The sequence below is a fragment of the Furipterus horrens genome, unplaced genomic scaffold, assembly GCF_987537825.1.
Source record: "Furipterus horrens unplaced genomic scaffold, mFurHor1.1.pri manual_scaffold_3, whole genome shotgun sequence".
NCBI classification, from domain to species: domain Eukaryota; kingdom Metazoa; phylum Chordata; class Mammalia; order Chiroptera; family Furipteridae; genus Furipterus; species Furipterus horrens.
The window spans coordinates 144061100-144074939 of record NW_028327173.1 but is presented as its reverse complement, the minus strand read 5'-3'; the positions used below and the strand labels follow the sequence as shown (position 1 = coordinate 144074939).

The 13840-nt window shown below is 38.4% G+C and overlaps 1 protein-coding gene across 7 annotated transcripts in view; it reads left to right on the top strand.

Moving 5' to 3' along the window:
• The window catches only part of MEIS2 (Meis homeobox 2), a 199936-nt gene that overhangs the window by 181684 nt on the left and 4412 nt on the right, over window positions 1-13840 (top strand). For all 7 annotated transcript variants that reach the window (XM_090270386.1, XM_090270384.1, XM_090270385.1 and 4 more), the window contains exon 10: window positions 12578-12636. In XM_090270386.1, coding sequence (XP_090126512.1) covers window positions 12578-12636 — 59 coding nt within the window. The remainder of the gene's footprint in view (window positions 1-12577; window positions 12637-13840) is intronic.

The following is a 13840-nucleotide window of genomic DNA, read 5'->3' as shown; positions in this document are numbered from 1 at the left end:
GTGGGACCAGGGAAGTTCCCTCAAAGAGATGATCTCTGATAAGAATTTTGAAGGGTGTATTGCCCAGGTGGCCATGGGAGAAAGGCCATCCAGACAGAAGGAATAGTGTGTTCCTAGCAAGTCAGCATATTAACTTCATACTTACTAATCACCTTTTTGTTTACTTGAACATTACCTGACTCCAAAGCAAGAATCCGGGAAGTTAATCCAATTTCTAAATTAAATTATTTGTTGGTAAATGATGGTGTTACTTCGTACTGTGAAAATGGAGATAATTCAAATATGCCATTACTTCTATTTCTAATAGTCAAGTTAAACCACTTTAGGAAATTCTGATCAATGTAAAATATAAATCTGCTCTAAAAATTCTTCTAGATTGTGGTACAATATGTTTGCTTCTTTACCTTTTGAACATTATAGCTTTGTGTGGAATGTCAGAATAGGAAGTTGATGTCTTTATTTGTCTGCAAATCGGGGAAAAAAATGCACTAACTAACCCTCTAAAGCTAAAATATTTAAGTACTAAAGCAGATGTGGCATAACTGCTGGTTTGCTAAGTCTCTTGTGATTTATAAAGATATATTTTATGTCTTTTATGATTATGGGATGATGCTAAAAATTTTGTAGGTAATAATACCGTCACACTGGAAAGACTGCATATAACATCTCTGGAGAAGATACGGAATACTACCCAGCTGGCAAATCAAAATAAAAGATATTTAATTTGATATTAAGAAAAGGCAGTCCAGAAATTTTATTTGTAACTTGGTGTTTGATGTTTGAATATCTTAAACGTGAGGACATTGAATCACTTGTTCACGAATAGATTTTTTGTTTTGCTTCTTGACATAACGGGATCGGTTTTAATAATATTTTCTAAGATTATTGTTAGATTTATAGCTGTTACAACTATAGTTTATTTAAAGTGACTTTAAAATTTTTTAGACCTTTGTTTTTTTTTTTTTCCTTTGGTACCTGTACTAGATGCCAATATAAACTGGTTAAATACAACAGCATTTGGTTTGAACAGAAAGACTATAATATAAATGCATACTTATGATATTTTGTTTGTTGGATCTTTTTCTTAATATTACTTGACTTTCTGTGTTTTAATCTCATTTTGTCGTATTTTGGGTTGAAGCCACTCTAAAGCTTAACACCTAGGAGATTTCTCACTTATGGTTCCCTTTAAAAGTGCTAAAATCTCAGCCTCTCAAACAAGAGACCCAGCTACAATTTAAAGAAAGCAGTGGTATTGATAAAGGGCCCTGAGAATGTTGCCACTGACTGCATGTGTGTTCTGCCACGTCCTTTCTTTTAACCAGCAGGAGAATGGAGAGAAGGATAAGAGCCTGGCCCATCCAGACACTTCTGGCATGCCAAGCTGGCCTGCTCAAGTCTCCCCTGCTGCTTTAGAAAAAGGAGCCTCACAGACAAATGAAAGGGCCACAGGACATTCACATGCACACACCTTCCTTCCAAACACCAAGTGGCTTTAGATTGCTGGTGTTGGGGTGGTTTGGCCTGAGCTGAAGGATGGAGACTTGAGAACCATTTGTTCCCACACCATTTTGAGTGAAGTGCTATATTTTTCACCTTCAAAGCCCATTTAAAAAGAAAAATATGTTTTGAAAGGTGGGCACAATTTGGAAGCCATCACACTTAACGGAGTCCCTTTTACATGTAACCCTTTGTCCTGTCAGTTCTCTTCTAAATTAGTTGTCACTACCTAGAGAAAACCCACTCTTGATTGTCTTACGCCGTTGCTTAAAACATACCATCTCTTGTATATATTTTCCTATATTCAGTTTTAAAACTCTCTAATACATTTCATTGTTAATTATGGAGTGGAACCCAGCTTGTGTAGCAATCTACAGTGTAACAGGTATGTCACTGTCATCGGCCTCCAAGTCTAGTCACGCAAATTATCTCAGAACTAAATGAAAAAGAAAGCGGGTCCTAATAGAAATAAGACATGACCACAGACGTTCTCACTGACAGTTGACTTGGCCAGCTATTATTAGATAGAGGACTTTGTAAAATCCAGAGTCTAGATGAAGAGGAGGTAATTTTTTTGGAAGTAGCCAAGCAGTTTATTATAATTATTGCCACAGCTCTGGAATATTCATAGAGGCTTGGAGTTTTGATGAGATTAGAGGGTTTTGAAGTTAAAGTCACTTCTTTCTAACTTTTCACTCTTCTTTTGTCCTTTATCTTGAGTGGCCTGTGTAGTTTCTCAGCCTGAAAGTCCCACTGTCAACTCAAAGGTAACATTTGGACAATTGATTTTCCCTGTCCTCACCACAGCAAATAAAAACTCCTTCTCAATTTCAATTTTCATCACCTGTGTACTGCAGCATACCGAACACAGATGCTCGGGTTTATCCTCGTAATACCTTTTATGTTTGTGTTTCTTTGCAATTTAAGCACAATTCATCAGCCGTTCTCCAAGCCAAATGTCTCACTTTTTCATTTCTACCACCTTAATCTGGGTTCATTTTATTTCCTTTTTCTGCTTGGATTAAGTAATAGATTTCTACCTTTTCATCTTCTGGCTTCTCATCAGTTTGTCTTGGAACAGATCTTCCTCAAGCACCACTTTTTATTTTATCATGCAGCATTCAGGAATTTTAAGGGTTCAATATGTCATTCAAGAACATCCACCAGAGTGGAGAAATGGGGACATGTTGGTCAAAGGGTCCAAACTTCCAGTTAGAAGATGAATAAGTCCTGGGAATCTGATGCACAGCGTGGTGATTATAGGTAATAACACTATTGTATACTTGGAAGTTGCCAAGAGTGTAGGCCTTAAATGTTTTTACCACAAAAAGAAATGGTAATTACCTGACTTGATGAAGGTGTTAGCTAATGCTACAATGTTAATCTTTTTTTTTTTTTGCAAAATAAGTATCAAATCACCCTGCTGAATACCTTAACTTTACACAATGTTATATAAATAATATCTCAGGAAAGTTGAGGGGGTGGTAAAAGCACTTCCACCAACTTGTCTATTAACTGTAATCATGTTTTCCAGACCAAAACCAGGAGCCAGTCTAAATTCAGTTTCTTCACTCCCTTGCGCAAAATGGGCCCTGGTCTGCCTCGGTGGCTTCGCATGTGCCATTCCCTTGTGCTCTTTTAATCTGGTTCAGTATTCCTCCTCCAAAAATGTGAAGATTGATATCCCCCAAATTTTTTTAATTGACCCTGTCACACTTATTTACTGAGTGTAGACTATGTTGATTTGTAATTATTATATATTCTCAAATGGGGATTTTTAATTTTTCTCTGTGGGTGTGAAGAATAAAAATCTTTAAAGGCAAAGACTGCCTTTTAAAAATTTTAAGTATATTTGGAGAGAGTCATATAATTATATATTCATGTATTTAATATTATGTATAATTTCTTATTATATATATAAATTTATATATATATATATAATTTTTTGTCATTAAACTTGTCTTTTGTTAAGTATAGAATGTGGAAGACTTAACCAATTGTGATACATGTACAGATTACTATGGATCTTAAAAATCATTTATCCTAATTTTTTTAGACTAAGAAGGGATGAAGAGAGGCCTCATATAGTCATTGCTTCTCTACACTTTTCTTTCCTGCCCACCCCTTATTCTCTCCCTGTCTCCCACTGGGATATACACACCCGCAGAGAAAGCATCTGCTGGTACAATTCTGTGAATGGAGAAGAGGTGGGTGCTAAGTAGCTTTTGACTGAATAAAGGGGGGCATAGGCTAAAGCAAGAAATGAGACTGAGGAAAAGCTGTATTCCCCCGGGAAAGTAAGAAAGGAAAGAAGAGGGCACACACTGGAACATGGCATTATGGAACAGAAATGAGGATTTTTAGCAACTGTCCTTTTCTCTCTTGCATTTAACATTCCCACCACCCATAAAATCCTGGTCTTTGACCTATATGGTAGTATGTCTAAATATCCTAGAGTTGATAACTTTATCTTATTCTTTTTCTCGGTAGCTGCACAGAAAACTTAGCCAGGTGTTAAATTCTGGCAAAGTTGATTGTCTGGTGTGTGTACATACAGATATGTGTATACATATATGTGTACATATGTATTCACACACATATGCGTATATACATATATATATGACTGATGGCTTCTCACAATATATCTTAAGGCCATGTTGTTTCCTGTTCCACTTGGTTGACAAGGCATCTCTGACCTGACAGATTTATTCGTTGAGAACAGGATCATGAGATTAAAACCATTTTAATTCTTAGCAAGGCAGTGCATATGGCTTATGTAGATTTGTTGTTGATTTTTTTCTCTTATATATTACTCAGGGAAGCCCATGTCAGTGTAAATCAGTGATAATGAAATCAACATTATGGTATCTTTGATATTGCATTTGCTAAAGCCTTTCTGGATGTTTAATTCAGCACTTAATGATTGATCTTATAGACGGCGGATAAACATTTCTGATGGATCTGTTTGCTCACAGATGAGAAGAATCTAATCCTTTTGTCTCTTTGATTTAAAGAGTGTGATGCCTTTGGAGAGGAAACAGTTCAAATGTGGTCATCATAGGTTGATGGCACTAAAAATAGAAACTCACTTAGGATAAGACTTGCTGTCAAGAAAAGTGGAGCATTCTTTTTGAACGCAGGAACGTGCGGTTCATGCGAGCTTGCTTGTAGATGGTTGCTACAATAAGGCTTCTTTCATACAGGTGTGTTTATGCCCCAGGCTTGCTGGCCACAGTCCATTCCATTTACAGAAGCTGAATTAAACAATAACTACCGCATTGCAGAAAATGGTGTGTGTGTGAGGGGGAGGCAAGGGGGAAAGGTGAGCGTCAAAGGAGATGCCTGAGAGCTTTGTTAGGGCCAAGAAAAACCCTGTTGCAGTTGTCAGAGCTTGTTGATGTTGCTGGGAACGGCACTTTTTTTTCTCCTGGATTTTGTGGTTCTGCCTTAGGAAAGAAAGTAAAATAGAACGGAAGAACAAAGTCCTACTCTATAAATCAGCAGCTGCTCCTTGCCAGATCAAAGGAGTGACATTTTTGCTCCTGGACTACTTGTCCACTTGAGGGCTTGACAGGCAGCTAACAGCTGGCCTGCTAGACTGTATGGGAGAATCAGCCTACATCTTCTTCCGAGCAGATGACAAGCTAATCAGAGAGAGATCCATAGCACAGGGCATGTGAGTGCACCTTGATCTCCTCAAACATATCTGATACGTAATTGCTAAACAGCTTGGTGCATTTTTGGCAGGTTGATGCTTAGGTGGTTTCCACTGAGAGGTAGGATAGAGAATTAATACTTCAATCAAAGGTGATCATGAAAGCTAAAAAGATGCTAGATTGGTGGGATCTTCTCCTCTTAGCGTGAATTAGTAAATGGCTAGGAACATAATGAGAACTGGCTAAAATGTATCTCACTGATGATCAAGTAACTGCTCGATTTTTCCAAGCCCAGTCAGGCTACAGGGTTCAGGTACATGAAGAGGCAGGGGGCATTGGTCATTTTGAAACTGATTACTACTGCTTCTTGGGCTGAGAGAGCTGAATAAATTTGTAAATGTATCTTCCATGCCTGCAAAGAGTTGTTTTAGAAACACTATAAGGTGTGTAGGTATATAGATCTGGAATTTTAATGTCACTAGTAAAACTATCAAAGTAATTCATTTTCTAGTTGATTTCCATCTGCAATAAATCATGTACAGGATGAGGCAATATACTACAACTTATGTCTATTGACTTACTATTTTATCTCTAAGAGGATATGAATAGCTAAGAAAGTTTGCATGTGTTCTCCTCCCCCACTTTCAAGTAACTTTGAAAGATCCCTTCCATAGTGCATGATAAATAACCACACATGAATAATCTGATGGCATTTTGTAAGAGTAACAGTGCTTCAGAATCATTACCTACTGGGATGTTTTGTTATATGCTTTCGGGTGTGATTATACTTAGAGAATAGTGTTTATTGTTGCTCAGTATTATAAATGAAATAAAAGGTAATTTTCTATCTTAGAGAAAATTTCTCAAATACTTTCATTAAAAACTCCACTATTGGCCATATAAACCTTAGTCAAATAAGATGCCAACTTCTCCAGGTCACCTTTAAATTCTTTTTTAATTATAAAGATAATCATACTTATTAAAAACTCAACAGCACAAAATAACATGACATAAAAAGAAAATTCTACCATCTTCCTCCTATCCATTTCTGAGAGATAACAATTTCCACAAAAACATTTTATTGGCCTAACTTTCCCTTTAGGAGGTACAGATGGAGTAAAATGAATTAAATTATTATAAATTGTTTGTCACCCAAGGCAAGTGATTAAAAGACTATATTTAGATCCAAGATAACTAAAGAGAATAGTACGTGAATTTTCACAGCTAAGGTTCATGATTAAAACTTGATCTTTGCAAGTTTCTTTTCCTAGGCAAAGTACTAGATCATCTGTTTGGTATGTGATCTAGAGAAGAACCTCCCAAATATAAATGTGCATAGATCATCTGGAGATCTTTTCAAATATTGATTCAGATGCAGCAGCGCAATTGGCGGGACTACAGTATTTCTGCAGTTCTGACAAGCTCAGGGCGACATCAGTGTGACTGCTCCATGGAACACAGAGTTGCCAGGAGCTGGAGAACCATTAAGTGAGTGGGATTCCCAAATAGCCCACCCATCTACCTACCCTAGCAGATGCCTGCTCAAGTGTCTGAGCTCCCCACCCCCATGGCATCATAGATTTGGATTAGCTGCGATCTCTGGAAAAACCCTTACCCCATGGAGACATGCTATCTGCGGGGTACAACACATTATTATCCGCTTATCCACTCAGCATGGATTAGTCTAAGAGTCACCCACCTAGTCTTAACTGTTACCTATATAAGAACAGCGCTCTTTAGGGGGGTGGGGGGGACATAGGCTGGGTGCATTTTGAGGATAGGCTAACATTTAATTCAGCCCTTTCTATGTGCCAGGCAATGGGCCAAGGATTTTACAGATAATGCCTCTCTTAATCCTCAAAACAATCTGAGCCCAGCTATTGCCCCAGTTTATAGATAGGAAGCAACATGAAGCTTGGAAGGTTAAGTAGACTTGCCGAAGGTCACACAGCCAGAAAAGGGCAGAGAATATGAGTCCATGATCTTTATCACTTTGCTATTTGTCTGGAATATGAAATAATAATTAAAGAGGGTTTACCCAGAGTGGGGTAACTTAGTAAAGAACCTGTGTGAACCCTCATAACTTTAAGGAAGCATTAGATACAAGAAAGAATATTGAAGGAACATATAGGTGGTCACTGAAGAGAAGCACCGCCTACATGGTAATTTTGCCCAGGCCTTTTATGCCAACATGAACACTCCAGTACTCAAGGCACAGCCATAAAGCTGTAAAAGGTTTGTGATTCCAGATTAATATCATATTTTCATATTGTAAATTTATGAGTGTTAGTTCGTTTGTCTTTAGAGTTGTAGACAAGTCTGGTAGAGTTCGTTTGTCTTTAGAGTTGTAGACAAGTCTGGTAGCTATCAAATTATAAATTAAGCTGTAGCTCATGGAAATTAATTATGAACTACGAATGTGTCTCTAAGCTGGTGAATTTCATTTACTTTGCTGACTGTCGTCTGTGAGAAAAGACCCATTGTCTGGACATCAGTGAAAAATTTATGTTTGCCTCATGACTCAATCATTTCTGTGCCCGAGTACGTGGTCAAAGGTAGTAAACCTGCTTAATACGTTGATTTCCGCATTTTAACATGTCTTACTGAGAAAACCCCCCTCTTGACCAGTAACCGCAGTGGAGGAAGACTAGCTTTTTATGTGTGAACTAGGAAAAAGAAACTTGATAACTGACTCGCCAAGGTTGGGGCTTCATTGTTTCAAACACCAAGGAGTGAGTAGCAAGCTTTGTGAATAAGCACCTTCGCTGAGGAGCCCCGTGACTGGGGAAGGTGGGAAAGCAGAGGTTTTTCATTCTTTAGCAGGCCCCCGGTCACCTGGCTGCCTACAACATCTTCTCCAAATGGATCTGATCCCTCCCCAACAGTTAAGCCCCTTGCCTAGACCAGACCAATCTATGCACAAGTGTCAATTCCGGGGAGCCTTGCTGCACCATAACCCCCACCCCTCACCCCGTATCCCTCCCCCCTCCCGGCAGTGTTCAGGGCTGGCGGTTTTCCAGGTGACTCCTTGGAGGCCTGCACTTTCTAACAAAAGGAATGCTGCCTGAAGGAGTTGGTTACCAGGTGTGGCATGAAGTTAGTGAACCAGAAAAAAGGGATTTATCAGCCATTTAAAAAGAAGGGGAGAAAAGAAAGAAAGAAAGAAAAATAAATCAACTAGCAATCAGGAACTACACCTAAACCTACTTCTATCAATCTGAAATATGCTTTAGCATGAAAAGCCTTTAAAAGAAAAATCATGGCATTGAGATTTCAGTTGCAAAAAATATGCAAAGCTGAAAACTTTGGCTCTTCTGTGGGGGTCATGGTGGGGATGAGGGCGGAGAGGTCTCCAGGAGACTTCTCTACAGCAAGACAACAGGATGAAAGTTTAATGATATTTTTCTATCTTGGCTTTATTCTTTTTAATATATATTTTTCCATCTCCAAGTTGACTCAAAAAGGCCTCGTGATTCTTGGAACGTCATTGAATTTATTTCTACAATTAAGTTATTTTTACACTTAAAACAGTCTTATTGTATAAGTTTTAAAGACCCAAAATACTAATGCATTTTGCATTTTGGTAAAATTTAGTGAGAAATAGATAGTATTAGTAGATACTCTCCAGAGCCTTTGTGTGAGCCTGGATACTAACTTTGTGTTCAATACAAATCAATGGAACTCGTGCACTTTAGGGTACTCATTCCCTGAGGAGTCACTAATGGAATTATCTCTGGCCCTTAAAAAAAGTCACAATGAGGCTAATGAATTCTTTTTCTAAGTGAAATCTGGATAAAGCACTAGACTTACTAGCACATTTTATTTATGGCATTTATCATATATGGCACATTTTACATGCAAGTTGTACCAACCTCAGACTGTTTTTAAGAGCTATTTAATATCTGAGAAGACTTTGTAATTTCGGGTTAAATTGTTTGTACCAATAGAGAAGTATATTATATGTCCTCAACTTCAAAATCATTCCGGATGACTTTAAGACTTAGAGAATTTTTAAAAATATATCAGATACAGATGAAAAACCTAACAGTCTTTGGATTGGAAATAACTTTTGGGGGTTTTCATTAAAGTTGGGTGCAGCTTGCTGCATTTTGGTTAGTTGGATGTCTTCAGCAATTTTTCAAATGTTTTGGGTTTGGCAAAGTCCAAAGTGTTTTTGCCAAGACCCTCTTTTCCCCTTATTTTTTAAACTCGTGTGAAATTCAAGGATAACTTAATCCATATGTGTCTGATTCATTTACACTTAACTCATCAAAATGTTATTTTGTAAGATCCATTTAATATTCAAGAAACCTTTTGAGCCTTTTTAAGACTTCTTGCCTTTTGTCTTTGAACCAGTGAGTTGTATTTTTCCATATGAATGGAGCTTGGACCTTGAAAGCTTGAAGATCAATTGATTTTCAACTTAGACTCTTTAAAATCTAAGTAGAATCAAAACTCGATATTCTGTCTACTTCTTGAGCACTGAATATGTTCATTTTAAAATATAGATCAAGGGGGAGTAGAAAAAAATTCTTGTCATTTAATGTGGGGGAAAGACCGTATTTGGAAATTTTATCATACTGATAGTAGAGAAAAAACTTACTCCTAGTTTTATTTTTGAAATCTATAATTAAATTGCTTCATTTTATTTGTACATTGGTGTGTTTTTGAGTGGCCTGTGGATCATTGGTGCAGTGGGTTAAGTTCATTTTTTTAGTGTTAAAAGTGTTCTTACAGATAATTCATTAATTGTTAAATTTAATAATAACATCTATGATGTTTATAAGATATCCCAAGATCAGGGGAGTTGACAATTGGCAGGAGTTGTATGTTAAGAGATTTCTGAAAAATTGGGGCCCATATGTTTTAAAAATTCTGTGTAATTCAAAAGAATGTGGTAGAGTTATGAATCCTGGCAAGATACAGCACTATGGATTAAAAACATTGTTTGAGAACAAAAATTCAGAAAGGCTAAATGGAGCCCAAGAAAAAAAAGTAAAATTTCTCTGACCCTTTGTAAAAAGGAACTCATGAAAACCTTCAGAGTCTTCTATGCATATTTGTTTAGTAGAACTGGACAAAGAAAGGCCATCGTCATAACTGCTAGTGAACATCCAGTCCATGCCATGGTAACTAGCTGAAAATGTAATACTGAAGTGGCATTTCCAAGTTCAGCACTTCTATAAAGACCTGCTAGCACACAGAATGCTTTTTTAATGTTCTGTATTGTTGTGTATCCCCCATTGAACAACCTTTTGAGAGGACCCCGTTTTTACTAATGTAAACATTCTGACGAGTATCCAAAGAAATGACCTTTGAGTGAACCTCTAACCTTCCCTGTAATTATTTGTTTGAAGACAGTGTGGAGTTCTCCTGCTGAGAACTAAGAACCATGATGCCTTGCAGCTCTGTGAGTAAGGGAGTGTTTGGGGGAACTGGAAAGAAGGACATAAATAAGGGAACAACCTCCAGATGTAAATAATAAAAGAGCAAAAGGGTGAAATTAAAAAGGGAAAAAATAGCAATTCGTTTTACCTAAAGAGTTGGCCTATAGGAAGAAACAAAACCGGGATTAGTAGCACATAAAACGAGGTGAAACCCTGCCCTGTGTGTCCTCCATTAGGAACTTCAAGGAGAGGAAAGGTTTCTCCCCCTCTCCTGAGCACCACTATTGGTCCTAACCTGCGCTGATAAAAAGAGTTCCTGCAGCTGGAAATCTCAGGTCGGACTTCCTTAATCCCAGTAAAAACAGTGAGGAAAGAGGAGATAGTTCAGTTCCTTTTCTGATTTGAGGGAGAATTCTGGAAGGCTCTGTGATCTATCTGAGCAACAGTTCTGGTGTTAGGTGGGAATAAATATGCAGTTGTGACTTTCCTTTTGTTGTCACCTCTCCTAGCCTGTCACTTTCTTCTCCAAACCTGCAGGGATGGAGCATTTTTGACAACTGAGCTATATACTTTCTTAAGTAATAAAGGAGTTCATTGTTTTGCAACCAAACACCATATGCAAAAGACTCCTTTGGTTTCCTTGCAGCTATTATTCCCCAGTCTAATTGTATTCCCACTGCAGTGCTCACAGGAGGCCTGAAGGAGTGTGGCCTGCTGTCCTTGGGAAGGGACTTCAACTGGGGACCTCATCTCTGTTAGGAACACAAAGCTGCCAACACACGCTAGAATTTTTTTGGCTAATTTCAAAGAACCAGTTTTCAGTTCCTGCCTGTGGCCCCATGCAGACTCATTAATCATTAAGTCCCCATGCACTTAAGATTTGACACTGGAAATACTGGGAAATGTTATAAATGGGTATATATTTTAAGGGACAGCTAGCTATATGCTGGGCACACCCCCTCCTTCCATGCCACCGTCTGTGTCCCCCTCCGCCCCCCGCCAAATGCACAGCCGATGAAGCCTGTGCATCAGCTCAGACGTGTGGGGACTGCATGTCATTAAATGCACAGGGACAAGGGTAACTCACAAATGGTGGAAAATTGTTTTGTTTTTATTAAATTTAGAGAAATAAAGGAGATTTCTTATCATCTTACTCTGTTTGTACATGAATATTTGATGGGAATTATTAAACATTAAAGTAACATGAAGTAGGCACTTATTTTTGGATTTTCAACAAAATTAGATCCAGGCTTCTAGACGAAATAACTGCTTCTCCACATTCCTGTGATTCAGCCACCACCACCTGATTTGAAAATGTTTCTTGGGCTCTAATATCAACCATGTGTACCTGAGGCTCTGTCTTTCTAGTGGGTTGAAAGGTGGCTGGGTTTATGGTTGGCAGTTACCTTATCCCTGCCCTGGGTGTCCCAGCTTAGGCTGGAAAGGCCGCCCCCAGCTGGCACTGACCTCTAAATGACCCCTAACTTTACAGGCTTAAACTGCAGGAGTTGCCGAAGAGCAGAAGTCTTTCTGGCCAGCACTTATTACTGCTGTGTTGGTGATAAAACTTCAGACAGCCTAATTGATGGCTTTGCTGACCTAACAATACCTTGTGAAAGCAGAGTGCCAGAGCCTGGTCTCCATTTATGACCAGCTGCAAGGGGGAAGCTGGGTCTCCCTCTGATGGGGAATTTAGGGAAAGGGGAAAAATCTCCCAGGCTGCGAACTCTAATCAGATTCTGACTTGTTCAAGAAGCAGATGCACAATGGCAAGTTAATAGAAGCTTTCTCAGGGAAAACTTTTTCCCCTCCCTGGGCCTTTTCAGCAAGTCAGCCTTGTGTTGGTTATCAGATGACGGAAGAGTTGATCCAGTCAACTGTTTTTGAAGAGTGAAAGAGAAAATTGCCTTTGAATTAAAAAGATAATTTTCAGTAGATGTTCAACTGGATTGTATTCTCTGCAGCATTTGTGCAGAGGTGTTCACAAAACACAGACATTGCATTTGACGACTGGACTTCTCTGCTTTGTTTCAGGTTTATTAATGCCAGAAGAAGAATAGTACAGCCAATGATTGACCAGTCAAATCGAGCAGGCAAGTTCTAGCTGCATCGATATTCACATCCCACAGGCACAAATCCTCATCAAGTTATACTCCGGGAGTTTCATCACCTGGCAATAAATGCTTCTATCAGGCATTCTGGGAGATTTTTTTTTTTTTTTTTTAAACGTGCCCGGAATTCCATTCTAGAAAGCAACTTCACTAATTGGTGCTAATTGGAGATTTCCCACCCTGACTACTGAAACTGCTCTCTATTTTCTTTCTGAATTGGTAATTGGGCATAAGCATTAATGCCACAAGCAGTTTGTTTGACTGCGAGCTCTGGAATGACTCATTGCTTGTCTGCATCCAATCATTAGCGCACTCTCATTTTCTTGTTACCCACAATTCCATGGTGTACATGTTGCTTTCACTCCTGGAGGATCCCCTGTTACACTCATTGTATCTATTCATTTGATTTGACTATTCAAGATATTCTATCAAAGCCTGAAGTGCTGCATTGCCGGCAGTATTTTTTTTATTAAAAGATTATTACCTTTGTTTAAAATGCTTCACATCCATTCCACTAAAATACATGTGAGTTTTTCTCACAGTATCTCTCAGATTCTCTAAGGCAGTTATTATAAGGTAGTCTTAGAACCATACCCGTGAACTCCTAATCCTTTGAAATAGTTTACTGAGTTGTGGCGTCCTGTAAGAAGGCCTGTAGAAAAAAACTATTGCCCATGTGGCAGTGACTGTTGTCACTAACGAGGGTATCAAACTGGATGGAGATTTAAACTGTGGCTTCAGGTTAAACAATTTAAGAAAAATTGTTTTCTTTGGCACCTTTTCCAAAATAACACTGAACTATTCTTCCACTAATGCAGGCCAGGGGGCCTGTTGGAGAATAATATAAAACAATTGAAATATCATATGTACCATGTTTGCATTTTCTTTGGTATGGGTAGAAAGGCTAATGTTCACTTCAGTCTGTTTAACCTTGTAAAACTTTGCTCGAATTTCAGATGTTTGTGGGTGACTTGAAAAACTTTTGTTAGCCACCAGAGATGGCAGGATCGCAAAATCTTAACTAAGTAGCATGTTGAGATATCTTATGTATTGGATACCCCAAACTTCCCTATCCTGTTACCCCCCCCAATCAAGAGATTGATAAAGATAGATAAATAGATAGCTAGAGATAGATAGATAGATAGATAGACCCACCTGTTAAACTGGCTGGTGAAGTCTTTCCTCC